Source organism: Neopsephotus bourkii, unplaced genomic scaffold (genome assembly GCF_033783945.1).
Source record: "Neopsephotus bourkii isolate Nb327-2 ecotype Australia unplaced genomic scaffold, CSIRO-AGI_Nbou_v1 NB_1825, whole genome shotgun sequence".
NCBI classification, from domain to species: Eukaryota; Metazoa; Chordata; class Aves; order Psittaciformes; family Psittacidae; genus Neopsephotus; species Neopsephotus bourkii.
In genome coordinates, this window is record NW_026902298.1 from 2720189 (window position 1) to 2747987 (window position 27799).

A 27799-nucleotide genomic window follows, 5' to 3' on the forward strand; every position below is an offset into this window, starting at 1 on the left:
TTCTCATCAATCTAGTATCACTGAATAAAATACTACCTACATCATGAGGTTATTTCAATGTTCTTAAAGGAGTTGTGTTTATAATTTATCAAATAAGGTGTCAGTATCTGGTATTGTTTTTGGAAAGTCTCAGCTTGTCCTATAGCACTGGCAGACAAAAGCATCTGCAATAAGAAGCTTTTCTTGACCATGTATACATGCTGCATCAAACTCAGTTTTTTTTTCCACTGATTGACACGTAAGTTTGAGCACTGTGGGGGCATTTCTAGGAGCAGTTATGACAGGACAATGACTTTCATCATCCTTATCTTATATTCCGTTGACAGCTTTCCAATGCTGTTGGAGACATCGTAGAATTGATTTTCTACCTTCATAAGCTTCTATCCTGCAGCAGAAGCTCTCATAATGAGCCCGAGCATTTGCCACGTTTTCAGACCTTGAATCAATATCCTCCTTCCCTGAAACAATTACAAACCTCATTGTTTCAAGATTTTCCTTTATCCTTATGTCAAACTCATATAAACCTACAGCTAGAATAATCTCTCCACAGTATTATCTGTGGTTACTCATCAGTATTGTGTGCAAGGATGTTTTGTCTTCTGATAGTTTCCTGTAACTTCAGCTATCACATTAAGCTGCCAAGCCACAGTTAACTAATCGGTAAGAAATCACTGTGGGCATTGGATGCAAATGCCTTTTCAACAATGCTGTGGTAGCAATTTGCTGCTTTTTAGTACTTTCTGGCTACTGTTTCTTGCAAATATGGAAGATCTTTCCAAAGGTAACAGATCTTAGAACTGGTTTTGGTCTGTTTTGTTTCAGCCCTCCACACTGGCTCTAAAATTCCTTCCACTTGCAGTGTGCAGATGCTTCTGCAGAGATTTTTCTGGTCTTGTCTGCTTCGTCTTCTTTTCCTTCCAAAATCTGCACTTGGGTTTATTTGTGTTCTGAAATCCTGGAAATGTTCTCTCTTTTTCTGGAGTTTGGATAAGGAATTCCACACATTCCCTCCCTCTACCCCCCTTTCATCTGGGGCTTTTATTCCCAATACAATCTGATCTCCAGAATCAGGAATTTCACAAGCCATCCAAAATTGCACTTTTACCTCAACAGTGTCAAATCTGTTATAAATTATTCAACTATTTCCTCTTTCCTCTGAGTTCTCTTATGAAACATCTCACTCAATAGCTTCAGTTATGTCTAAGAGCTCAATATTCATGTTTGCGCTGCACATTCTGATAAATGATTTTCTCTGCCTCAGTCACAGGGTAATGTACAAGTCTCATACATCTGTGATTGAAATAGTCCAAAGAAAATCTGCCTGTTCTCATCTGTGCTTGCCAAACCCTTGCTTTAACTTTTCTCTTTCCTCCTACCTTTCTGGAGAGCTCCAGTTGCTCAGGAGTTCTTATTTCCTCCTTTTCTTATTCATGACTTAGATGTAATCATCAATACCTACAGCAGTACCCCCACTGTCAGACCGTTAGGGATGTACATGTGTATGTGTGATAAATGTTAAAATCTGAGTTAGGCTCTTAAGTACCAAATCTTCAATAAATAAAGCAAAAAAGTTACTAGATGCTAGAGAAAATAGCTTCTGGAGAAGAAAAAAGGATCACGTATGGATTCATACCATACACTAATCAGTCTGTATCAGAGTCTTTCAGTGATGTGTGTTCCAACACCAAGAAGTTAAAATTTCCAGTTATCACTGCAAAACGATAAAACAACAAAAAGGCATTGTAATAATATTTTTACATGAAATTTTAACACATGATTTTATGCAAATATATTCATTGCACCAAGGCTGAAGCACTTACAGACAGAAAAAATGTGAGGAGAGGTCAATAGTAAAGAGACTTGTGGGGAATATTTAGGAATGAAAGTTTGTTCCTGTAGAATATACTAATTGTTGAGAAGGATCGAGATAATCCAGGTGCTTGTATAGGATCTGATCTTAACTCTGCAGTTTGAGCAGCAGCTACCTATGCACTTACTAATCTTCCATTTAACACTGTGCTGGGCAATAGCTAGAACCCAGCAGGTTTCTGATTTCTCTGTGTCACTGACCTGGTTAATTAGTAAGCAACACAGACACTGTGTGATTCTTACTGTCCTGCTTGAAGAGGCCTCATGGGACTTCACAAAATTGTATATTCCACCTACAGGACAGCAGAGAAGCCAAAAAATTACATTTTGATCCTTTAGAATAATAACATCACAGGATGGTTTGGGCTGGAAGGGAGGGACCTTAAAGCTCATCCAGTTCCAACCCCTGCCACGGGCAGGGACACCTTCCACTATAGCAGCTTGCTCCAAGCCCCTGTGTCCAACCTGGCCTTGAACACTGCCAGGGATGGGGCAGCCACAGCTTCTCTGGGCACCCTGTGCCAGCGCCTCAGCACCCTCACAGGGAAGAGCTTCTGCCTAAGAGCTCATCTCAGTCTCCCCTGTTCTGGCAGGTTAAAGCCATTCCCCTTGTCCTGTTCCTACAGGCCCTTGTCCAAAGCCCCTCTCCAGGTTTCCTGTAGCCCCTTCAGGCACTGGAGCTGCTCTAAGGTCTGTCCTTAAGGAGCCTTCTCTTCTCCAGGCTGAACCAGCCCAGCTCTCAGGCTGGCTCCAGAGCAGAGCTGCTCCCACACTTGGAGCATCTTTGAGGCCTCCTCTGGACTTGCTCCAACAGCTCCATGTCTCTCTTGTGTCAGGGACCATAGGGCTGGATTCAGTGCTGCAGGTGGGGTCTCATGAGAACAGAGTAGAGGGGCAGGATCACCTCCTTTGACCTGCTGGTCGCGCTCCTTTTGATGCAGCCCAGGATACGGTTGGCTTTCTGGGCTGCAAGTGCACACTGAAGCTGGCTCACGTCCAGTTTTTCATCAACCAACACCCCAAATCCTTCTTCTCAGGACTACTTTCAATCCGTTCTCTGCCCTGCCTGTAGTTGCGCTTGGGATTGCTCTGACCCAGGTGCAGGACCTTGCACTTGGCCTTACTGAACTTCATGAGGTTTGCATTGGCCACCTCCTGAACCTGTCAAGGTCCCTCTGGATGGCATCCCTTCATGGTCCAGCCATGAAATCCATGCCTCAACAGCTTAGAGATGGTGGTGTTGTATGGGACAGTGTCAAATGCTTTGCACAAGTACAGATAGATGACATGTGTTGCTCTTCCCTAATCCATAGATGCTGTAACCCCATTGTAGAAAGCAATCAAATTTTTCAGGCACAATTTGCCCTTAGTGAAGCCATGTCAGCTGTCACCAACATCATTAATATTTCATATGATGTACGTTATATATAAGCTTCTTCCAGAAAAACGTGATCTAAAAGATAAGCTGTTAAAAATCTCTGTTAAATATAAACTGACGGCATTGGAAACATGCTCAGCTGAAAAATACCAGAGTTTATGTACAAGATATTACTAGGAGTTCATGATCTTTCACATACACTTTTCATTTATTAGAACCTGTGGCCTGAAAGTTGCTGTCAGTTCATGTTTAAAAAGACATTTTTGTTTAGCACCTCTTTCTAAGTGTTGTGTCAGTGACTATCCATAATTCAGGTAGCACTCTGCCCTCTGGAGAGGGGCTTTGGACAAGGGCCTGTAGGACAGGAAAAGGGGAATGGCTTTAATATGCCAGAACAGGGGAGACTGAGATGAGCTCTTAGGCAGAACTCTTCCCTGTTAGGGTGCTGAGGCGCTGGCACAGGGTGCCCAGGGAAGCTGTGGCTGCCCCATCCCTGGCAGTATTCAAGGCCAGGTTGGATGCAGGGGCTTGGAGCAAGCTGCTCTAGTGGAAGGGGTCCCTGCCCATGGCAGGGGTTTGGAACTGGATGAGCTGTAATCTTCCCTTCCAAGCCAAACTGTTCTGTGATTCTATGATTAACGATGTGATAACACCAGGAGTTCTGGAGATTTTGAATCAAGTCTTAAATAATGACTAAGGTAGGAAATGAAGTGTGATGGCATGCTCCTTTTTTAATAAGCACTTTTTTCAGCCCCAGAGAGGCCATCAAAGGACTGTGGGTTTTGCCTTTTCCATGCAGGATCAAGGCACACATGAAATAAATGCAAATCCGCAGTGGGAACACCAAGGGGAATGAAGTGACCACTCATTGCCTCAGTTAATTCTCTGTATTTTTGTTACCGCTTGATTTAATTTTGTCTTAGCTCCATTCCAACGATTCTTGGATTCACATGGCTGCTGCTGTAGCAATGACACTTCAAGTTCAGTCTGGAAAAGCAAAATTCAGTGTTAGTTAAATAATTGCTGTTCTCATACTCAGTTACAACCCCTTCCTGCCCAATTTCCTGCAATCCATAGTGAATGCTTAGTTTTTTCACTCTGGCTCCTCTGTAGATGAGCTCTTCCATGCTGAATGTACATAGCACTAAGAAGACTATTTACTTTTATTTTTAATCTAAGTAGAGCAGCTTTGCAACCCTTTCAGAGTGGCAGCATTAGCTGCATCCCTTATGCATACAAATGCAGTTGTGTGTACGTTAGCCTAAAGGCATAATATGTTCTCTGTGGTTTTACCCAGGCGCCACTGTCTTATCGATATAGATCCCCAACATGATAGGTTTTGTCAGAGTGAAACAAGATTCTGATCAAAGAGCAAGTCAAGATTTACTTATCTATTTTTATAAGTTTAAGTCTCGTGAGCCCTTTGCACAAATACAGAAAATACAGTTTGAAGGAGCTACCATAATCTTAAAATGTATATCTAAAGCCATAGGTTACTTTGCTTCAGCTAGTAGGAAACTTAAGTATTTCATCTCATAAAAATGACTTCAAGCTAATAATATTGCTCATGTGCACAAATTTCTGTTGTAACTGAGCCGTAAGATAATATCATGCTAATAAAATGTGAAAGTTTCTGTTATTTGTGTTAGATGTTATGTCTGTTATTTGTGTTAGATGTTATGTCTGTGTCCTGTGGTGTAGTTCACAAGTATACTGTGGAAGCAAGGGGCCCAGGTTGTGTTATGATTTGCTTAAACCAAAACCGACCCCATTTCTTTTGTCAGTTTTAGATTTCTTGCCACTGAGGACCACAGGCTGTTCCCTTCTCTCTGCAGCATAAATCCATCACTTCATTAATCATCCAGCAACCTGAGCTCCATTGTAGCTGCAGCAGCCTGCTCTGTGTTAGACCCTTTTCCTGCTGCCCTTCACTGTTTCACCAGTAATATAACCCTGCTAATATTTGTAGGGGGCAGAAGTGGTTCCTTATAAGCATCAGAAGTCCCATTCTTGGCTGTAATAGTGCAATCTGTCCAGTTTGAACTCTTTGTCAAAATTTCTCAGGGCATTGACCTGTGCAGGTAGCTATAGCTGGTGTATATGAAATGGCCCACAGGTATGTCCCCTTAGCTCTTGCCCAGAGGTTTGTGCCTCCCGACGCAAGCCCATGGGGCAGCAGAATGGGATCTATTCCTTCTGGACAAGCAAACAGAGTTGCCAGCTGTTTCAACCTCTCTGTGTAGATCTTCCCCCATTCATACCAGGAAGCTGTGGGATTTTTAAGTGTTGAAGGCCAGGTTGGATGGGGCTTTGAGCAACTGGTCGAGTGGAAGATGTCCCTGCCCATAGCAGGGGGTTGGAAGGGAATGATCCTTTTCCAACCCAAACCATTCCGTGATTCTATGATTCCGTGGGACTTTGTATGCACAGTTTTCATGCTCAGAAACTTGCTTATTATCAGCTTTGCTTTTTTGTCACATCAGTCAAGGCTCCTGAGCAGCCATGTGGGTTTTGCTGATTGATCAGCCGAGCTTGTTCCTATGACTTAATGACTGGGATTATGTCACTCATTATGATGCTCACCAGCATCAGCTTTCAGCTGTGGCTTTTTTTATTTGGGAAGCAAACAGCTGAGAATAGTAGTCCAACATAACACATTGCTTTCTGTAATGTCCATTAGGTGTCCCTACATGCTGATGGCTCGTGGGTACTTTAATTACATCTTCTCAATTAACAGCGGCACTCTCTGCATGCGTTTGTTGAATGGAGTCCCAGATTTCCATATTGAACACAACACTGTAGCACTTGTACTTTCTGCAAGAAATTCTCATTACTCAGAAGAACTTGTATGTCTGCAGACCACTGTTTTTCATTTGCAGTGCCTGAACCTTAATTAACGTTGCATTTGTAAGTAGATAATATGTAAAATATGGTAATTCTGAGCCCATAACCACCTGGCATGTTCTTTTCTACCACTGTGCAGCTCCTCTGTTTGCAATGCAGAACAGTAAGAGAAATTATAAGTAAATTAAACATACAGGCATAATGCCATCTTTCGGCTTTGTTGTTCGCAGCCCAAGGCGCTGCTGGATCCCTTGTTAGAGCACTAAGTTTTCTCCACTTGTCTATGTGTTCTGTCATGGGTTTGTAAATATGCCTATGGATTATTTGCTGCTTGAATCATTATCCTGCAATTTGACAGAGTCTCACAGGGAGAAGTCAGCTTCTTACAACACCAAGGACAGGCTTTTCTGTGCATGGGTTGGTGGTTATAAGAATAATCTCAGTCTCCTTTCTTATCCTCCTCATTTTTGTGATCACTCAGCCTTTACCATTACAGACTTGACTAGCGCTTGCAGACCCCCTGGCAACATCCCATCTGCATTCTTCTAGCTGGACTCACCTTTAAAGGCTGGTTTCATGTGGCAAGCCCCAATTTTATTAGTTATAGAACTTCAAGTTAAAATGTGAAGCCATCACACCACAAACAGGTGAATTAAATTCAAACTAGGCTTACCATCATAATCTTCCATGCATTTATCTGCACAGTAATACCTTTGAAACATCCCCCTTTTGAGACACTACAGAACAAAAAGGACTCAAGTGTCTACCCTGGGGTTTTTCACAATTCAGTGTGCAAAAACCTGCCTCCACCTTTGCACGTCTCACATATTAACCCAGTAAGATCTTATGAAGTACACTTTACAACAAGGAGGTTTGAACATGCCTAACACAACCTGCAAGAGTAACAGTCCATGGGGCAGTAACCTCTTTTATTGCCAGTTGGTGATGGTACATATAGCCTTTCTTCTCTCAAGATTATGGTGAGATTACTCACCCAGGCAAGAGAAGATGAAATATAAGTTAAAGCTTAAGCAGGCTCAGACAGGAATTCCCATCACTGGGGAGAAGCTCTTGACTTCCAGGCTACAGAGAGTTTCAGAAGGAGGCAATCTTGTAGGGAACTACTGGAAAGTCTTCACCAATGCATCTAGAAACAGAATGTGTTAAGGTCTTGTGTCTTGCCGAAACATCTACACCCTGCTTCAGCTTCCAGAGGATGTACTTAGTGTTAGCACAGCAGTCAAGGACAGTAACTCTGTCCTCCACTCCTCTGAATGGTCTTTCAAAGCATGAAGGGCACTCAACACTGCAGAGGTGACCACTGAACATTGAACTAGACTGCATGGAGCTAGGACTGTCTTATAGCAGGGGTATCTGTATGTTTCTCCATAAGCTTTTGTGTGTATTTTACACCCCTTCCCCAACCCTCTCTGTACTTACGGGAAATGTGTGGTGCTGTAGGTATAGAAGGTGCCAGTGTCAACAAAGCAGACAGAAGTCTGGTGTTAGTTTTGAAGTCTGCAGTTTACACATAGTGAATTTGGAGCTGTTATCTGGACACAGGTTTGCAAGAACTTGTTATATTTGTCTGCCTTCGGAGAACTTTCCAATGATTTATTTTAGATAATTAGTATTTATTCATTCCCTTCTTACATCCAAGATATAATGTGAATTTTTTTCTCTTAATTAAAAAAAAATGAAGTTCACTTCCTATCATGATTTTAAATAATGAATTGAACTGTGCTTTTTGATGTGATTTATCATTCCGAGAATGGATAGAATATCATTATCTTGTTAGAACAATGCCTGGCTTTTTCTTACAGCAAGCATAGCAAAAGAAATATAATAAGACAGCTTAGCCTATCATGTTCGATTTCATCAAAGTGTGATAGAAATACTAATACTAAAACTAAATTGATCTTCATAACTTTAGTGTGTGCTAAATGAGTACTTACAATACACTAAGAGAATTACAAAGGGCAATGCTGAGGCTCTGTTTCTCTGATATCTGCCTGCTTTGTTTATTAGGGACAAAAAGTATTTTTTATATCAATATTTTCATTATGCTAGAAACAATATTTAAGGAAAATGCATTGTCTTCCAGGTTTTATGAGCGTTTCTCATGTTGCACTCCACAATTTAAGGTTGTTTTAATGGTGAAAAGTATTAGCAGCAGACTTCTGCAGGTGTGCGTGCACTGTCTTTCTGTGCTGTCCCCAGACCAACTGTGACTCCAGATCATTCATTCACAAGTTGTCTGCAAAAACTGCTCCAGAATAAGACTTGCAAAATCAATTTCTTTCAACCATCTTTAGTGAGAAGTTGGTGTTTTCAGGAAGCTGATTAGCAATCAGTGTGCTACTGCAGAACTATGGAAAGAGAAGACCATCAACACCCAAACTGGTCCTAGATCTTTATCTGTTACCAGAGAAAACAAACCAATAAAAAGATGAAAAATAATGCAAACACAACCACCAGACCTTTGCCAAGAACAAGTCCTGACTGCAAGGAAAGAAGTGCCGTCAAAATCCATGGTGTCCACTCAGGTTTTCAGTATTGTCTCTTGATATGAATGATGCTTGGTTGGGGTGTAGCTCCAGGTTAGGACACCTGCCTTTAGGTGTTAACACATCTGCTGTCTCAGCTCCCATTGTCATGAACAGAGGTTGAGTCTACACAGTTGGTGGAGCAAGTGAAGTGGTTCTGTTCCCAGAGACAGCTGGCTCTCCTTACACCCTCCATGTAAGTCAAGAGTCTCATGGCATCTTTGATGCATGCCCAACCTTCATTTGTTTCTCCAGAAAGGCCCAGTTCCCCATAAGTCCTGTGCCATATCTGTCACCCCTCTGGCTTTAGCACAAGCACATGAATGCAAACCAATCTCTGCTGCTTCAGCTGTCAGCATCCATGATAACCAGCTCTGCCTTTAGAGCAGATAAAATTTACTTTATCTCCAGAACACATCTCAAGTCATAGAAATGCTTCAGAGGAATCCCTAAAGTTTGTGACCTATATTTGATTCTCCAGGAGGCTGACATTTTAGTCTTGTCTGTCCCCTCCCATGCCAGCTTGATTTATCATTTCTGTGTCTGAGATGGTTGCTCTGAGCTCCTGCTGTGCCTTAAGACAGGATCTTCCTCTCTCATGGACCTGTACTCATTTTTCTCCCTTTGTTTTCTGTGATAAGACACTAAGACATTTGACACACCAGTTCTTGGGCTGTGGGTCACTTCCTTCATTAGCATTTATATAATGCTTTTTAATTAGCACATTCCTTTCTGCTTCCTTTGGTTTTTATGGCACACTTTTGAAAGATGCTACAGTATAGCTTTATGAATTATTCCTCTTGAGCAAATATATTTTGTTAATAAGTACAGTATGATGCTCATTACTTTAATCTCCCCATGATAAAGATTAAACTTGCTATGAAAAATGGTGAATTTGGGAACATAATCTTTTTTTTGTAAAACATTTTCTGCTGTGCTCCTGATGCCTGCTGCAAGCTTTAGGGGGTGAGAGGCCCTCTTCAGGACACACTACAGAACTGCTTCCCTGAAAAAGAATGTGCAGTTATTTTATCCCTGCCAGGGGCAGGGGGTTGGAACTGGATGATCTTTAAAGGTCCCTTCCAACCCAAACCATTCCGTGATTCTATGATTCATGAATAAATATGTAAGTTCATGCTGAGTGAAAACCTAAATTACTGAACTTAAAAAAGAACTGAGTCCATAAGCCAATCAATTACAAGGGAATGAAGATAATGAGAACAGTAGATTCTAGACCTTCAAGGACTTATGTAAGGGATACAAGATTTTCTTCTTCCGATCGAGACCAGCAAATGTCAATGAATTTACAAGAAGTCTCTTAGCTGTTACTAAACCCATGGGAACATAAAGTGAAACAAATTCAAGCATGACCAATGAAGTCTTTTGATGTTCATGGAAACCTGCAATACAAGGTTAGACCAATTAGTGCAATGACTGTAAATGTAAAGTGTAGACAACTAAAGTCACAGTCATTCAGGGGAAAGGGCTCATTTAAAGTATAATTTGTTACATCAGAGTTTCAATCTAGAGGATTGCACTAGACATTGTGGCAAATATGTTCAAGGGTCATAAATCAAAGTTTATAAAACTACAACCTGTAATAATTTAAACTTCTATAGATCCATTCATTTGAAGTGTTTAACAAACATTAATTAATTAAGCTGTGTAACCCCCCACTGTGAGTGTACGGGTAAGTCAAAGCATTTGTATTTCAATTTTACAGAAGGTTAACCTGAAGTGCAGAGAGATTGATTTGCCTGGGGTCACACAGCAAGTCAGTGGAAAAACTGCAAATAGGATCTGCAGTCTGAAGTTCTCATTTCCCTGTTTTTACCACTTACATTACACTTCCCACTAGTAAAATGAAAGGGAAGAAAGAAGCTGCTGAAGTGGTGAGGCTTGCAATATAGTTAACCCAGTTTTCTACATGTCTTCTTGCTTTTCTCTGCAGCTGAGGCACATATCAAAGGAGTATGTTGATTTTGAATTATTTGGAACTTTATTCCATCTATCCTTTGCATGACTTAAGTGCAAACATCAAAATACTTGGTATCTTCTGAATTAAATATAGCTGGGCAGTAAAAGGCAACCCCCTTGAGTTTCAGGCATATAACTTTACACAGTCAACCTCTGTGCCCTGCAGCCCATGTGGTGCTCTGTGTTTGCCTGCTGCATGGGCACACTCTTTCTGTGTGTGCTCATTGCCCTTGCTTAGCCTTCTGCATCAGGATTGTGGGGGGGAGTTAAAGATGGAGACTGCAGCCCCATTGTCACGTATGCTTGACTTTACAAAGCACCTCATCATAAATGAGGACTGAGTTGTAGCTTAGTGCCTCTCAGGTTACTTGGCAGGCATGTGATATCATGCACTAGAGAAACTGGGGTTGTGTGCTTTGGTATCAGAATAAGGTTGTTAAGTACAGAAGGTGATGCCTTGCTAGAAAACAAAGCTTTGGGTTGACCAGATATGTTCTGTTTTACTAAAAGGAGACTGTGATGTGTTTGCAGTGAAAGGGTAAAAGAGATGTAGAGGGGAAAATGTTCTTAGGTGAAACAAGTGACCTGACAAGTGCAAGGTCCCACAGCTGGGTCGGAGCAATCCCAGGCACAGCTACAGGTTGGGCAGAGAAGAGACTCAGAGCAGCCTGCACAGAAGGACTTGGGGGTGCTGGTCTGTGAGAAAATGAACATGAGCCAGCTTCAGTGTGCGCTTGCAGCCCAGAAAGCCAACCGTATCCTGGGCTGCATCAAAAGGAGTGTGACCAGCAGGTCGAAGGAGGAGATCCTGCCCCTTTATTCTGCTCTCGTGAGTCTTCACTTGGAGTATTGTGTGCAGTTCTGGTGTCCTCAACATAAAAAGGACATGAAACTGTTGGAACAAGTCCAGAGGAGGCCACGAGGATGATCAGGGGACTGGAGCACCTCCCATATGAAAATAGGCTGAGAAAGTTGTGGCTGTTCAGCCTGGAGAAGAGAAGGCTGCGTGAGGACTTCATAGCAGCCTTCCAGTATCTGAAGGGGGCCTATAGGGATGCTGGGGATGGACTCTTCATTAGGGACTGTAGTTATAGGACAGGGGGTAATGGGTTAAAGCTTAAACAGGGAAAGTTTAGATTGGATATAAGGAGGAAATTCTTTCCTGTGAGGGTGGTGAGGCACTGGAATGGGTTGCTCAGGGAGGCTGTGAATGCTCCATCCTTGGCGGTGCTCGAGGCCATGTTGGACGAAGCCTTGGGTGGCATGCTTTAGTGTGAGGTGTCCCTGCCTATGGCAGGGGGATTGGAACTAGATGATCTTAAGGTCCTTTCCAACCCTAACTATTCCATGATTCTATGATTCTATGAGACCTTGAAGTGAAGAGATTAAAGGATGTAAAGAGTCAACATTGCCATGGTAGGTGACAGAACTAGGAAGAAAGGTGTCTTTTTAATGCTTTGTCTTGTCTTTATATTCAAAGTGATGTTCAGAAGGGGTTGGATGTGAAGGTGCTTCTTCATAAAGTGAAATAAAAGGCTGGGAAGCAGTTATTACTAATTCCCTATAGATTGCCATGGGGTTTTCGTAAAAATGCTTTTATATTGCCTTGGGAAAATGTGTCTGATTGGATTTCTTGCTTTTGGAGTTCCTAATGCTCCACTTTCCAAAGTCTTACACAGGAATAAACCAATTTACCATTACTGTGTGGCTCATCAGAGCTTCCTTAAGGTAATGGCTGGGTACCTGAGATTCCCACACTGTTTATTTGCCAGCCCCAGTAGGGTGAAAGTGGGAAAATAACGGAAAAGGTCTGAGACTAACATGAGACATTTCTTGCACTTGGAAGCCACACCAGTTCATCACGACATTCTACTTGTTCATTCTGTTCTCAGCACAGAAAACACTGATAGCACAAGGGCCTTTCCTTTCGAAGCAGCTGAAAAATATGTAATATACCCTGAAGTACAAGCCCTGTGCAGGTATCTGCTTTGTGATGACAAGTTCTGCATGGTATGGGGTTTCAAATTAGTTAGGGGAAAGGAGGAATGATGTTGTTAACAATCCATGGTAAATAGGAATGAAGAAATTCATGGTGTAAAGAGGCTGATGAAGATTTTCTGTGCTGAGTTTCTTACCAGGTGTGCTGTAACAGCTGTATGAGTTGTCATTTGCCATGTAACTGCAAGTGTGGGAAAGTAAGTGCAAGAACTTTTAGAAAGCTTGGATCCTTGGGATATAAAGGGTGAATGATGTGTATTAGACAAGCTGCTCCTTCCTGGCCTTCTCCTCTCCCTGGAGGGCATCTAGGGCACTGTGTCAGGTAGACTGGTGGGATGTCCTCTTCATGCAGTTTTGAGAGCCTTTGCAATTGTGTTTCGTGTGCTTGTCAGGTTTCTGCCAAGCTATTAATATGGAGAAGGACATGCTGGTACTGCATTGTTGTGTGTTGGAATGATCTCCTGCGAGAGCAAACACATCTCCTTGTTCTGGCAGTGGCCATGCCTGATTAGAAGAGACATATATATACATAATATGTGTCTTTTCCTGTGCAGGAGATAACACATTAGTTCTTTTCAAAAACAAATTGCTTTCACCAGAAAATATTTACAAATTAAGGAATGCATAGGAGGGATTACAGTCAGTGACTTGAATCTGTGAACAGCTATGGTTAATCCTGAGGTGACTGCATCACTCTGTTCCTAACTCTCCCCAGGATTGCTGTGCTCACCCTAAGGCTACAACAACTTTCCTTGGAGGAACACGTGTTAAGTGCTATCAACCTGGACTGGCACTGTGGGGCTGTAGATCTGCTCAAATGCCATAACTTCACCCCTTTGCCTTCTGCACAGCCCCGTCTACTTGTGCTGCTTTGTACAATGGAGCCAAACACCTGAGGGGACAGGATGGGAACCCAAATCCTTCTGAGTTTCAGCAAACTGGGTGCTTGTGGGAAGTATCTGATAGGGGTGACCCCTGGATGTGCTGTTGAGTATCTGCAAGTACCCTGGAGTCTGCAGGTCCCAAGGCATATGCTTTAAACACTTCATCTTCCATTTATCCTACCTACTCCCAACCTATTTATGTGCAGCTGCGGTGGAAAAGCCTATATAAGACTAATCTGTCTTGGAGAGGATTATAGAATAATGCATCATTTTCTGGTTCTGGTCTGGTATACAGTGCTTCCCTCCGTAGTCTGTGGGAAATTAGCTTTGCAGCTGGTTCCTTTCCAAGATTAAAGCAAAAAGAAAAGTGAGGAAATGTATAATCTGACTCTTTTTATTTCTTATAACTCTTGCCTCAGATGTGAAAACATACCTGCACTTTTGGTATCTCATTTTACAGTCAAATTTTGACAATTTTCCCTAACTGTCCTTACTTAAGGAAATCGTATCTTGAGCACTTGAGCCCCAAACAAAACCACACAATAAACAAGTTACATAACTGAACAGTTTTTCACTGTTAAACTCTCTTTTGCAGTTGTTTAAGTGCACGTTGCAACTATTCAGGTGAAAGTCTGTTCATAACTTCTGTGACCCACAGTGGGGCTGCGTGATCCTCCGACAGGATCAGAGACGAGCAATAATAACTGTTAACTGCTGCACAGAAACAAGGGAAGAATCTCTCTGGTAATGGCTTTGCATCCAACTCTCCACACAAAGAATAAAGCCTCTTCCCATGCTATTGTCAAGCATTGGAACAGGCTGCCCAGGGAAGTGGTGGAGTCACCATCCCTGGAGGTATCTAAAAGATGTGTAGATGTGATGCTGGGGAACATGGTTTAGTGTTGTGCCTGACAGTGCTGGGTTAACAGTTGGACTCGGTGATCTTAAAGGTCTTTTCCAACCTAAATGATTCTATGATTCTATGCTACGTGCAGAGAGATACACAATGTTCAAAACAAAAGCTGAGGGTTTAAGCTCATAGTAAAAGACCTTGGATATAGGTGGATGTAAGCCATCCTTTTCAAAGGAAACTGTCATTTTATGAAAGGTCTTTTCTGAAGCAGAGCAAACCTTGCCTCTTAATGCTTCCTTAGCTGTCACTTTTGAACACACAGTAAAATTAACAGCACTTTCTGTTTACATAGTTTCCTATCAGGAAAAATCCTGGAAGAGGTTCAATAATATGCCTGGTTACCCAGAGGTGCAAAGCAGCCAGTGTGTGCTCATGGTCCTGCTCTGGCTCTCACAGGCTGAGCATTGATCTAAGGCCCCTGGCTAGCATGTTTAAAATGAAAGCTCACAGCAGGATTTGGGGTTTGCTGCTCTGCTTTTGTGCATCTTCAGCTTCAGAAGCAGAATAAGCAGATCTGAGTGTGGCATTTACTAATTTAATCTGCTGTGCCCACTTTCGGCTGTGTTTCTGTGCATTACTGAACCTGTCTCACAGTTTCTTTACTTGTTCTGTTGAAAACACAATGAGCAACCATAGATGTTAACCATAACATATTGTCAATGGTGAATACTTAAATGCAGACTGCAATACCAATTTATGAATGAGGTTAGACTATATAGTGAAAACTGCAGTAATATAGTCAATGTCATCACTGAACAGGTTTAAATACTGGCTTTACTGCTTGACTGTTGTTCTCCAGTTTTTACTTGTTAATGTAAGTATCACTTACATAGAGAGGGCTGCAGCAATTATTTTGTCTTCTCTGTGCACAGCAATCTGTGTTAAATATTTTATTCTCCCTGGTTTTGGATAACTGCCTTTGAGGCAAACATTCCTAGCTGAGAAGTTTTGGAGAGCTCTGATTGTATTTTGGGTATATTGCAAAAACCAATCATGACACTATTGTGCAGCAAAGCTAAAAGTACTGAAAACCGTTTTTCCACATATACATATAAATTACTATTGCAAAGTCATTAATTACTAACCATTTAGTAATTTATTACATCAAGTAGAGTGTTTCAGAGCTTTTTCAATTAAAAGATGTAATTTTGCTCAGGTATGTACCTGATTAGTAATTGTTCCTGCCTCAATGAGCTTACAGCCTAAAGGACCACAGGATCGTTAGAGAATTCAGGTTGGAAGGGACCTCCAAAAGTTATCTAGGCCAAATAGAAGAAGTTTCCTGAAGCTCAAGAATCACGACAGGTTAATAACTGTGTTTTTTACTCACTACCTTGGTACATATTCTAACAGAGTACATTGCTTTTAATAGATTTAGAAACATTTATCAACTAGAAATTTGGCAGAAGAATGCTTCCCTGGCTTGCACTGTGCCGTTTCACTGCCTGCATGGAACAGAGAACCTGTTCTCTCCCCCTGCAGTAACTCTTGCTATTGGGTTGGCATCCATGTTTCTAATGCTTATGTTTGAAAACCTTGCCACAGGGCTCCTAAATTTCATTTTGAATTGATATATCTTAGTGTTACCCCTGCCAATTGCAAAAAATAATCCTGGAGCTTTTCTGTTACTGTTGAATCTCACAACACCTTTACTTTATGCAGACCCAAGGCATATATATGAAATCCTGGGGATGAGATACAGCTGAAGTGGGAAGTGTGTTTTTGACTGCTTCTGCACTGAGGGATGCTAATGGGGGCAGGTTTGAGCTCACCATGACTGCAAAGCTGTGTACCAGCTTGATAGCTGGAGATTTGCCATTTCTCACCTAGGGTCTGTGCCTTAGTCCTACTTTAGTTGAAAACTTACCCAATTTCAAGCTCCGTTTTTTTCTTCTCTTACTTTTCCATCTCTATAATGGCTATTTTGCTCAATATGGAAGCATTTTACTTGAAGAAAACCCACAAAACATAGTTGCATTTGGTGAAGTGTGTTATTTAACCTCGCTTTGGACTGCTTCCATGGGCAGGGCAATTAAAGCCCTTTACTGGCAGGCTGGTGGGATCTCTGATCACTTCCCTGCTACTTCTACTGCGTGAATCAGTTTTCCTTCTTGAACAACATCCTGCACAGTCCTCCTTACTCCTACCTAATAATTCAGACCAGATGGCTGAAGCTGACCCAGCATAATCTGCTCCCTGGGATATAAATGATGCCATTTAGATGTACACTGTAATGTTCCCTTAGTCAAAAAATAAAAGGACTTGCAGGAAGAGCCTGTAACAATTGACTTTATTTTGATTTGCAGTCTTCTGCCAGACAGTAGCCATTTATGCTGGGTTACACAACATTTAAAGCTACATATAGACACTATCCTACACATAGACAAAAAGACTGCCCCAAATTTCCCAGAAAGGAAACAGCTTGTGTTTGCGTGTTGCCTTAGACCCCGGTTCTACCTTGTCCCTGAATGCCCTGGAAAAACAGATGGGAGCTATATTGCAAAGCAAGACAGGGCACTGACACAGCACAGGAAAAAATAATTCCATGGCTAAGGATCTCTAGAAAGAAGAGTTAAAAAACCCAGCCCTTTTCTTTTTATCCTACAGAATATTTGTTCCAATTCCCAGTATGTGTCTATCGAAATATGATGCACGGAGAACTTGTTTCTTGGGTAATGGGATTCTATGTTGTTAATGATGTTACAGCTAATTGCAAAAATGAACAGCTATCTGCAGAAGCAACGGACAATTACTGCAGATACCAGAATATCTGGTGCCATTTCTAAATTGTCTCAAGACATAATGTCAAGAGGGCTGGTAGCAAGATGTGTGTCACAAGAAAATCCTCTCTCATTGCTAAGCACAGATGAAGGTAACAGCTATTGGAACAGCCCTCAGCAGAGCATACTCTCTTCCTGGAGGTCAAAACGTGCTGCAGTGGGTAGGTGTCTGGAAGTGGGTTTTGGATGAGGTTCAGTGCATGGAGTAGTTTGCATTGCTCTCTTACAAGTAGCCACATGTATTGTCAAGTCACTGGGGAGGCAGCATTTGCTGACACATGCAGTACAACTTCAGGCCAAGTGATGTACAAGATTATCCTTTTAAGCTTAATTGTGTTCTATAAAACATAGATGGTATCATAAAGCCTGGTATTGGCTTGGTTGCTACTGCAATACAGACTTTCCTCTTCCTCACCTTATTTGTTTAAACACAAAAGAAGTACAAGAGATCTCTCCACTCATGCTCTGGTTTTCTATATGCCCGCTCTCTTCTGAATCCTGTGCTTGGTACCCTGTAAATCAATCCTCACTGTATAGCTGCATTGTAAACCTGTAGCAGCTCAAGTTGAGCCTCTTATTACCTCAGAAAACACATCTTTTGATATCCTTAATTCCTAACCCTTTGCATCAATTAGGTACCCACAAAGTGCAGCTGCAGGTCAGCTGATGTTAAAGAGATATACTGGTGCAATGCCAGCTGCTCAGTGCACTGGGATGCATGTGTCCTGATGGCTAAGTCTCTGAATGTGCATGAAATTACTGAGATGCATTTGGTACCTGCCAGTGCTTCTCTGTGTAGGTGAAAATCATACAGATGCCAAAGCTACCTCATATACTTCACCCAGCTTTGAGGCTACCAGGTGAATTATGATGATTTACACAGCTGAAGGTGGGTCAGTAATCAGAAGAGCACCAAGGTATATAAACAGGAGTGAAAGCTCACTGCCTTTTTCTTCTGACTTTGAAGGACTCTACTGAAGTGAGTATTGTGAGTAAGAAGGTGGCTTGTAAGAATGGGAGGCTCTCATCTAGCATGCTGGGGAGCTGCTCCATATTTGCTTGTGCAGCTGCATCTACAAAGAGAACTTTAAAAAATGGAATAATGTGCCAAGCCACTGGTGATTCTGAAGCCCCTCTAAGTGGGTTGTTGATTACAAAGGGATGGATATACCTGGTGTGCTTGCCTGTGTGCCTCTGCAGTTCAACCCTCCTAGTTTACTGCTCTTTGGGGCCTTGTGTAATTCTCTCAGCCAGCGCTATATGGTTCTTAATGTTTGGTTTGCTTTGAAATGAAAGGAGGTATGAAAGTGTATGTTATTATTCTATTCCTTTAATCTTTGCTCAAAAGTTAGTCCTCTCAGACCTTTAATCATCTGTCTTTGCCTGAATTACCTTCGATTTATTTCCGTCTTTCTGGTGCTGAAGTGCTTAGAGATGAATGAGGCATTGTATTGTTTTATCTTATTTTTTCCTCATTAGAATGCTGGCAAAAGCCTATGGTCGCAGAAGACAGAATGTAGCTTAGGCTAGTCAAAATTTTTGAGTTTTCATGTTATTTAATCCTTTTGTTATGAGAGTTGTAAAATATTCCGATGACGAATGGATATTATGGTGCATGTAAATTGGGACAGAAATTCTACTGGAGTAATGTTCATAGGGCTGCAACACCAATCACTCAAAAGTCAGAAAATGGCAGAGTTTAGGCAGCTTGTTCAGCTTTGTCTCATCACACATCTTTCTTTCAGTGTAGCTGCTGTCTGGAAGAAAAGTTGCTCTTTCATGTGATTAGGGCGTTGTGTCTTCTCCAGTTCTTATTCTTTGTAAAAATTATTTTTGTTTGAATTTTCTTTAAGAAAAAAGTGTGAGCACAACTCAAATTTGAGCCTAAATAATTTTTATGTATATGTATATATTTAAACTGTAATAAACAAAACAAGACTTCATGCTGAGAAGTACATCCAGCTTTAGTAAGAAAAAGCACTGCCTGGCATATCTATAATGGTTAGAGCCTGCTCACTCTTGCACATGTCTGTAAGAAAGGGGAAGGGCAATTCTTGGAGCTTTCCTGCAGAGCACAGATGCAGTGATATACAGTAACTTGACATGGGCATTTTAAAGTGATACTGATGTATTCTCTACCATGTTAATGTAGGGAAAATGTTTTTCCACTTTCCTTTTGATGGAATAATCCAAAATAGAATATATCATGATATCTTTAGGATTGCTTAATATTAGAATATATAGAATTTATTGTATGCAATTCATACAACAAAACTGACAAAACATTTGTGCTAGGCTAAAAGAAGAGCAAGTGGATTTTATTAGAGTAAGTAATCTCTTAAGAAGTAAATGAACAAATTCAGTCAGACTGAAAATCCAGTGAGATTCACAGATGCTTTTAAACAAACATGTCTTAATTGCTTAACAAAATGTTTGGAATGATACAGAGATACAAACAGTTCATCTGGAGAGGTGTTTTGCACTCACAGAGTTCCTCATGCCATCTCTGAATGAAATCTGAACTTGTTTTCATGGAAGGGAAGGCACATACTGCCAAGAAGTACTTGGTACAGGTTTAATTTCTCTAAGATATTAGCCTCTTTGTTGGATTATCTTCCTGTAAGACCCCACTAGATGACAGATTGTACTTTGGTCATTTTACGTGCCAGCTATCATGCTCTCACAACTACTTTTTATGACCTTGGTTTTAAGCTTGATTCTAGAGCTGCTTGATCCCACCACCTCCTTTACATCTCTTTGCCTGTCCTCAGTAGTATTCAGCCATTTCCCCTTCCTAGTATGATTGCATCTCTGCCATAATGGAGATAGCTCAGTAGAGCGGGTTTTACGCAGAGCAAATTGCAGATCCTATTTTCTGCTAACCTTGACTGACTGCAAGTTGCTGGCTGCCCTTGTTCCATAGAAGTGGCAATTTTAGCTTATGGAATAACAAAGCAACTGACTAAGTGAATCCTCTGTGCTTTCTTCTGTAACTGCATAAGTACACTGAAATGCTTTCCTCTGCACACCAGTGATCGTTATTCTAGTGAAAGCAACCCACGGCCTCCTCAGAATAGATAAGAACCTCTACAAAAAGACTTGAGGTTTTGATATTTATTTTGCACCCGTGCATATTCATGCAAATGTGGCTCTCGCTTTATTTTTGATGAAAACACTAAGACAGTCTTTAAAGGTAGACCAAAAGCACTGTTCTGCTGTTCCTTGACTGGCTACTGTCAACCCAGTTAATACCCTGATCATGACAGCTATGCCAGCTGAATGCCACTGCCGGAGGGCAATTTCTAGTTTCTTTCTGCAAAGTATTTATCTGGAGATAATTACATATTAGCCTGATATGTTTTACTTGCAGTTGCAATACAAACTGACCTGGCATTGAACCGTGTATTACAACTGTTTGCAATTGCACTATGAGCATTCAAAATGACTGTAAAAAATTCCCCACATCGGGAATGATGAAATTTCCATTCTCAGTCCAACTGTCTTATAGAATTTAATTTTAAATTTAATTCCTGGTGAAATTAAATGTTCTTAGAAATATGAAATCTAAATTCTTGCAAATGTGTATGTGAAATTGAAGTTAGTATCTACCGCCTATGGATCACTGTTATTAATGTTAAAATTTCTGATTTTTACTATTGTACATGATAAATAGAGTATATAATAAGTCAAAGTTGTAAAAGGAGTTAGAAGAAAAGTTAATTTCAGTAGTTCCTAAAGAGGGAAGAGCACCTCCTAGAGATCTGGCCAAAGACTTAATATGAGGATGAGGACAGACCCAGTTCACTAGTTTTGACTGGTCCTTGAAAGATGAAGAAAACCAGGGTACCTCTGCTGTGTGCTCCTCTGTGCCTCCTCTTGATCCTTCAGTCCTGCTTGCCACATACAGTCCAATTCAGCCTCCCATTGTGAGAGAGCATGTAACAGAGAATGCAGATGTACTTCCACAGAAGGTTATTTATTATCGTTATAGAACCGATGTCTTACTGTCCCAGATGTGAGATCTGTCTGACAAAATCCTTGGCTACCTATGAAGTCCAGACATGATCCCAGTATTTTCCTCTTTGCAAGGCAGGCTCTATCACTAATGTTGGAAGATTTCTTCCTTCTGGTTGAAGAAGCTTTCATGGGGAGCATACTCTTTACTTTTAGGCATGTTGAAGCATCCTGGGGTGCTCTGTCTCCTGATAGTCTCATGTATAGCTTTATTCCATCTTTAATTCAGAAGTGTTTTCTGATTTTCTGGTTGCCTTGGGGCTAGTATTAATTCAGTCCAACTTAAGGTAACATGCAAACTGAACATTTCTTCACAAAACAGAAAATAAAAAGCACAGTCACAAATGTTTCTGAAAGACATTGTGTATGCAGAATAACCTTGAATATTCTTTATAAGTTCTCCACTTAATACCAGAAATATTTCTCTGTTCCCTTTTCTGCTTTCCTGACACTTACCTGTTCAGTGTCATGCTTTCCCACACTCTTTATGCCCTAGGTAGCACTCATTAGAGAGAGCCATTTACTGAAAGCATGGTAGTCTTTATGAACAGTCCTCCCTTTGAAGTCCCAGTGGGTATCCAGGTAGCTGTAATGTTTCTCCCTTCTTTCTTATCCATGAGAAAGTCTGTTCTTGATTAAAATAATGTGATTTTCTTTGGTGAGTCAGATATCTCTTAGACAACATGTCACCTCCTGTTTGTGAGTATTTGACTAAAAACTTCTCATCCCAGGGAAAGGAAACACCTTTTTTTTTCCCTCTCTCCTGTCATTACATGGACAGGTTTCAGTTGAAGGTGTTTTCACTGATGGATCCTGTGTATCTGTTCATAGCCCATGGAAATCAGTGTGATAAAAACATTTAAACAGGATATTAAGACCTGACTTGTTGATTATTCTCAAACCACAACATTAACTAGCCAATTCTGATTGACAACAGGTTGAAGTGAAGAATCCACAAAGTCTTCCCTCAAGTTATGTATCCTGCTTAAAAGTATTCCCAAAGGCACCTGCAGATAGGGCTGGGAGTGGCTGAGGTGTCTGGGGTGGGTGTTAACAACCAGTTTCCCTTAGGGCACTTTATATCTTCAAGTTTCTAGTTTACCAGTTAAAACAATCAGTGGCTACTACTTGTAGAAGGGCTTGTTCTACCTATATTGGTGCATATTTTTACCTATTTATTTATTTGTAAAGACCTCTTTAAAATGGACTGTACCTCAGGAATCTCACTGACATTTTAGAAAACCATTTTTCATAGCAGTGTGTTTTGCTAGAAATGTAATACGTGTTTATCATTATGATGACAATCTGTAAGTATGTATCAGCCAAAGAAAACCACCAGGGATTCAAAAGCCAACATGTCAAGTAATCTTTTACTTGTTCCTCTTTACAGATATTCAAGAGTTTTATGAAGTGACACTGCTAAATTCCCAGAAAAGCTATGAGCAAAAAATAGAAGAAGCAAATCAAGTTGCAGAGAAATGGGAGAAGACAACATCTGCTACAGACCATGAAAATCTGCAGAAAAACCAAGAGGTAATTTAACAGATTAAGAATTAGAATATATATATGTGAGACGTCTCAAGCCTGTGAAAGGACATGCAATGATTTATAATATTGAAAGAATGTCCTTAATTAAGGAATTAGTTTAGGATATGGGAGATGTAGAGTGTTACCCCTCTGACCTTGAATAAGTCTCTGACTTCTTCATCCTTTCAATTGCTACCCTTCAAAGGGAAGCAAAAAACTTCTCATCCTTGCTGTGCTTAACCTGATACTTGGTGTGTGTGATTACCCCCTAAAGAGAATATATCTGCTCTACTTGCTAATGACCACTGAGGTTATTAATACTCCAGTGACTGTATCCTGTGTAAAAAAATTAATCAGACTTTTCATTTTCCTGGGACTGACATTGGGCTGAACTTTTCCATAACCCAAGTGCACAGAGGCATCAACCAAAATATCTCTGTATGAGGAAGAGATATCTAGAAGAAGCTTATCCACTTTTGCTTTTCTTCTGTAGCTACTGGAAGGATTCAAAACCTTTTTTTGTCACCACCGGCTCCAATCTGCCTCTGTCTGCTTCCAGATTATCATTAACTAAATTAGCAATCTGAACTAATTGCTTCCCACCATGTTTGTACTTCAAAGACAAAACAAACCCCACAGACCCAAGCAATGAATTGCTCTGTTCTTAAACAGTGAGACAGAAATAGAGTGGGCATGGACTGCAAATTGCAAATCTCCAGACCAACATCAAAGACGAGGGAAATGTATAAAAATTTCCATTGTTGTTATGGCAAGAAAAGAATTTCAAGTTTTGAAAGTTGTTCCAAAGCACTTCCCATACAGGCGTGACTATTTTTAAGAGCTTTCCTCTTTCTTAAAACTGTAAAACCAGAAACAAATTGCAGTTCTACATGACATCTTGCATGTGATTCTTAACAAGGATAGATCAGAATTGCAGGCAGCTAGAACAAAACTCTCTGAAGGAATGAAGAAATTTATTATAAAAATTAATTAACAAAAGAAACTTGCAGAATTAATGAGAACAGGCATTCTGATTGAGTGAAATCAGAACAAATGAGTCTTAACATAAGATATATCCCATGAATGAGTGAACAAGTCCCAGCTTGAAGGCGCAGCTAGCTAATCTGCCTTTTTTTCCACAAAACTATATGCTTTAAATGGAGGAAGTGTATTCCAGCACGTTAGCCCTTGGAGCATCTGACAAAGACAGTGAATCACAGACTGTCTTTTCATTCCAGCCTCATGAAAGTATTTGACCCTCAACGACATCTTCCTTAACCTCATTACTGTCTAAGAGGTGTGCTGCTGGTTTTGTCAAGGCGAACTTAAACTCCAAGTTCTATGCTGGGAATGGCAGAATATATAGGGCTGACTCCAAACTTTGTTTACATTATGAAAATGATGTTCTGATTTAAAGCAAAGCAATAGAAAACTACTGCTTAGAAACTAGAATAGGTTGCCCAGAGAGGTTGTGAATGCTCCATCCCTGGCAGTGTTCAAGACCAGGTTGGACGAAGGCTTGGGTGATATGGTTTAGTGTGAGGTGTCCCTGCCCATGGCAGGGGGTTGGAACTGGATGATCTTAAGGTTCTTTCCAACCCTAACTATTCTATGATTCTAACTGGAGAATCCATTTCAAACCAGGCTGTGAGCAGTGAGAGTCCACGGTACCCCCGTTGTCAGATTTGCTCTCTATCCATATATTTAATTGGTGTAATGAGGGCACAAAATGTTTAGTCCCTTTGAAAATCGTACTTATATAGGTTTTAAGGGTCCAACTGCAGGCAAAACAGACTGGAAGTGTAGGCTGTTGTTTTTTTCCTTTCAACAGCACATCATACTATCGGCAGTTCCGAGTCAGAAGTGATTAGTACATACAGAATGTACCAGCTGCTGTACAAATCCACGAGAGTGCTTTGCTTTCTGTGAGAAACTGCCTTATGAAAATGTAACTGGATAGTCTGATAAATCACAAGTTCTTATTGATGGCCTATTCGTTATGGGAAATGAGGGTTTTGTACTTTCCTTTTCCGTTCTCAATTACATGTCCCAAATGTGGAAAGAAAAATCCTCCCCTCACTCATGCAGTGTTCCTCTGCAATGAAAGCCCAAATATGATCGCCCAGTCAAAAGTCATCCTCTTCATGCCTTCCACTTGAAACCTGCCTTGGTTGCTCATATGTTGATTTTTCTATATAAATTGGTTCTTTTTCTGTATTTTTGTTCCATTCTGAATGGCTGATAAAAAAAGAAAGCAGCTTTCACTGTCCAGGGCAGATGTCCTGTGATATTGATGTATTTGCTCTTCTGTAGATTTCACAATAACAGGCAAGTTTTTAGGTTGTTGTTTGCAACACTATACAAATTTGCCATACAGAGATGGCTGGCCTCTAAACTGAGTGGTCTGTAACAAACTCATGCTAATTCTTACAGTGTACTGGGATGGGGATGTCATAAATTAAGAAAGATGAAAGGCTCATGATCCATTCTGTAGTCGCTCATTATTCTGAGTGAGTGCATCTCCCAGACTTAGAGTCTGTCATTTTGAATGGCCTTTGGAAAGCAAATGAAGTCAGGGGAGTATATGAGCTCACCACATGTGAGCCAGAAACACTGGCATCCAGATTTTTAGCATGAATGGCACCATGTAGCAAGCCATGGCTACAAACAAGAGAATTAACAAAGTGTGTTGGGGTTTAGTGATAACAACTCTTTTGTTTTGTTTTCTCCCCATTTTTTTTACTTGCATCCTTCTAGTTAGACTCTACTGTTCAGGCATTGACCCTAAAGAAGTTCCTGGTCCTCATGAAATTGGTAAAAGTTTTGGTATGACCTATGCATCTAAACATCACAACCTTGATATTTTTTACTGCACCATTAGTGGCTTTGGTCATTCAAATGATGTGACATCAGTGTTTCCAGATGCAAAAGGCAGTGTTACCTACAATCAAACTATTGCATTTCACCCTGTGCAGAAAGAAAATATATGTGGGAATGTATCTGGCAAAGATATAAATATCATAGACCAAAATAATTTTGATGGGTGGGTGTTAGGGTTGACAAAATCACTTGACAAAATTCAACTGAAATTGATGGATAGTTTCAAAATCAATGTAACAAAGTTTGGGGCAAGTTTGGTATTCAGTAAAATTGTTTACTAGGTGCTATCTGTGAAGACTTGAATTTGTTTTATATATATTACACAGCAAGCAGGGTATGCAACAGGGAAAAAGTGAGAAAGTGAAACTAGTAGTTGTGATGTGGGAGATCCAGAAAATAGCTCTGAAGAAAACCTGAACAAATCTTGCTCATTCTCTTGCCCAAGGGCAGATCAACTGTATTTGAACTGTTCCTGACATGTTTGTCTAACCTGCTCTTTAAAACGTCCCACTGTGGAAAGTGAACAGCTTCTCCAGGAAAACTTATTTCCTCACTGATAGAAAGTCTTTCCTGACAAGAAAGTGGAGTTTCTCTAAGTGCAATTAGAACCCATTAGTTCTTCAATTTTCCGTAGACCTGGAGAACAGTTTATTCAGTCCTGTTCCAAAATCTACTTACAGATATTTAATCATATATAGTAACAGGAGCTTCCAGCTTCTCTGCCTTTCTTTTTCTCTCACTCATTTAAAATGATCTTTGTGACCTGCTCTTCCTCAGCAGTGTTGTCATTGTAGCTGATCATAGAATAGTTTGAGTTGGAAGAGACCTTAAAGCTCATCCAGTTCCAACCCCTGCCACAGGCAGGGACACCTTCCACCAGAGCAGCTTGCTCCAAGCGCCTGTGTCCAACCTGGCCTTGAACACTGCCAGGGATGGGGCAGCCATAGATTCTCTGGGCACCCTGTGCCAGCGCCTCAGCACCCTCACAGGGAAGAGCTTCTGCCTAAGAGCTCATCTCAGTCTCCCCTCTGTCAGGTTAAAGCCATTCCCCTTGGCCTGTTCCTACAGGCCCTTGTCCAAAGCCCCTCTTGAGGTTTCTTGTTGGCCTCTTTAGGCATTGGGAGCTGCTCTAAGGTCTCCCCGGAACGTTCTCTTTTCCAGGCTTAATGAGTCCAGCTTTCTCAGCCTGTCTCCCTAGGAGAGGTGCTCCAGCCCTCTGATCATCTTTGTGACCTACTCTGGACTTGCTCCAACAGGCCAATGCCCTTATGTTGGGAATCCTAGAGCTAGGAGCGGTACATGTCCATGCAACAATGAATGTTGGTTCGTAATGACAAATATGGTCTTTTGGGAAAAAAAAAAAATTAGTTGGCTTCAACTCTTCTCAAAGGAGCTGTACTTAGAGGTATGAAATATTTTAGTCTCCAAAACAAAAAGGCTTGTGTCACTGTGGAAGGCAATTAGTCCTGATAGCACAGGCAATGTATCTTTCCATATATCTTTGTATCTCCATGTACATAAAGAACTTCCTGGAAACTACTCTGCAAGGTTTATTTATTAATGAAAATACTAAGTCAGGATTTGGGGACAGCAGGCTGTAATTCCTTCCTCTTCTGGGTACTTCTTGAAGGACTGTGAGGTTTGAGAAGAGAACTTAAGAACTGAGTCAAAGCAGGGAACTGGGAATTACGTTGTCTGAGGTATCTCACCATGTCCAGGTATCACTTAAGGGCCACATCTTGTGGTGTACTGCTTGGGAGGAAATTGATGTCCAGGATTAAGGTCCACAAAAACCGGAACACACTTATAAACTAACAAGTAATGAATTCCAAAAATGGGGCAAGATGTCGTTCCCTTAAAGTCTGCCTTATAAAGATAGATGTAGATACCTTATCCTGATTAAGGTTCAGAATCATCATTGCTTTTCTATGACTAAAACCATAGCTAGACTTCTTCAATGTGTGTAAAAGCACTGCTGATACAGTTTTCCTTACGAAGAAGCTATTTGGTTATGGCATTTTCAAAGGATGTGGAATTCCATATTCAGCTCCCTTCTTGACCAGAGAGGAGCTGATAGTGCTTCTCTTCTCACCTATGAGAGCTCACTATGCCTTATGCTGGCAGGTATTATTTTGTGTTTTCTTGTTGGGATGTTGCCAATTTATATGGAATAATTAAATATTTATTGA

General features: G+C 40.9%; 2 protein-coding genes across 17 annotated transcripts in view; one reads left to right on the forward strand and one right to left on the reverse strand.

Moving 5' to 3' along the window:
* Positions 1-27799, reverse strand: part of TMEM126A (transmembrane protein 126A) — a 187755-nt gene that overhangs the window by 107047 nt on the left and 52909 nt on the right. The window lies entirely within an intron of this gene.
* Positions 1-27799, forward strand: part of DLG2 (discs large MAGUK scaffold protein 2) — a 1002605-nt gene that overhangs the window by 99434 nt on the left and 875372 nt on the right. For all 16 annotated transcript variants that reach the window (XM_061343348.1, XM_061343335.1, XM_061343334.1 and 13 more), the window contains one exon: positions 22594-22736. In XM_061343348.1, coding sequence (XP_061199332.1) covers positions 22594-22736 — 143 coding nt within the window. The remainder of the gene's footprint in view (positions 1-22593; positions 22737-27799) is intronic.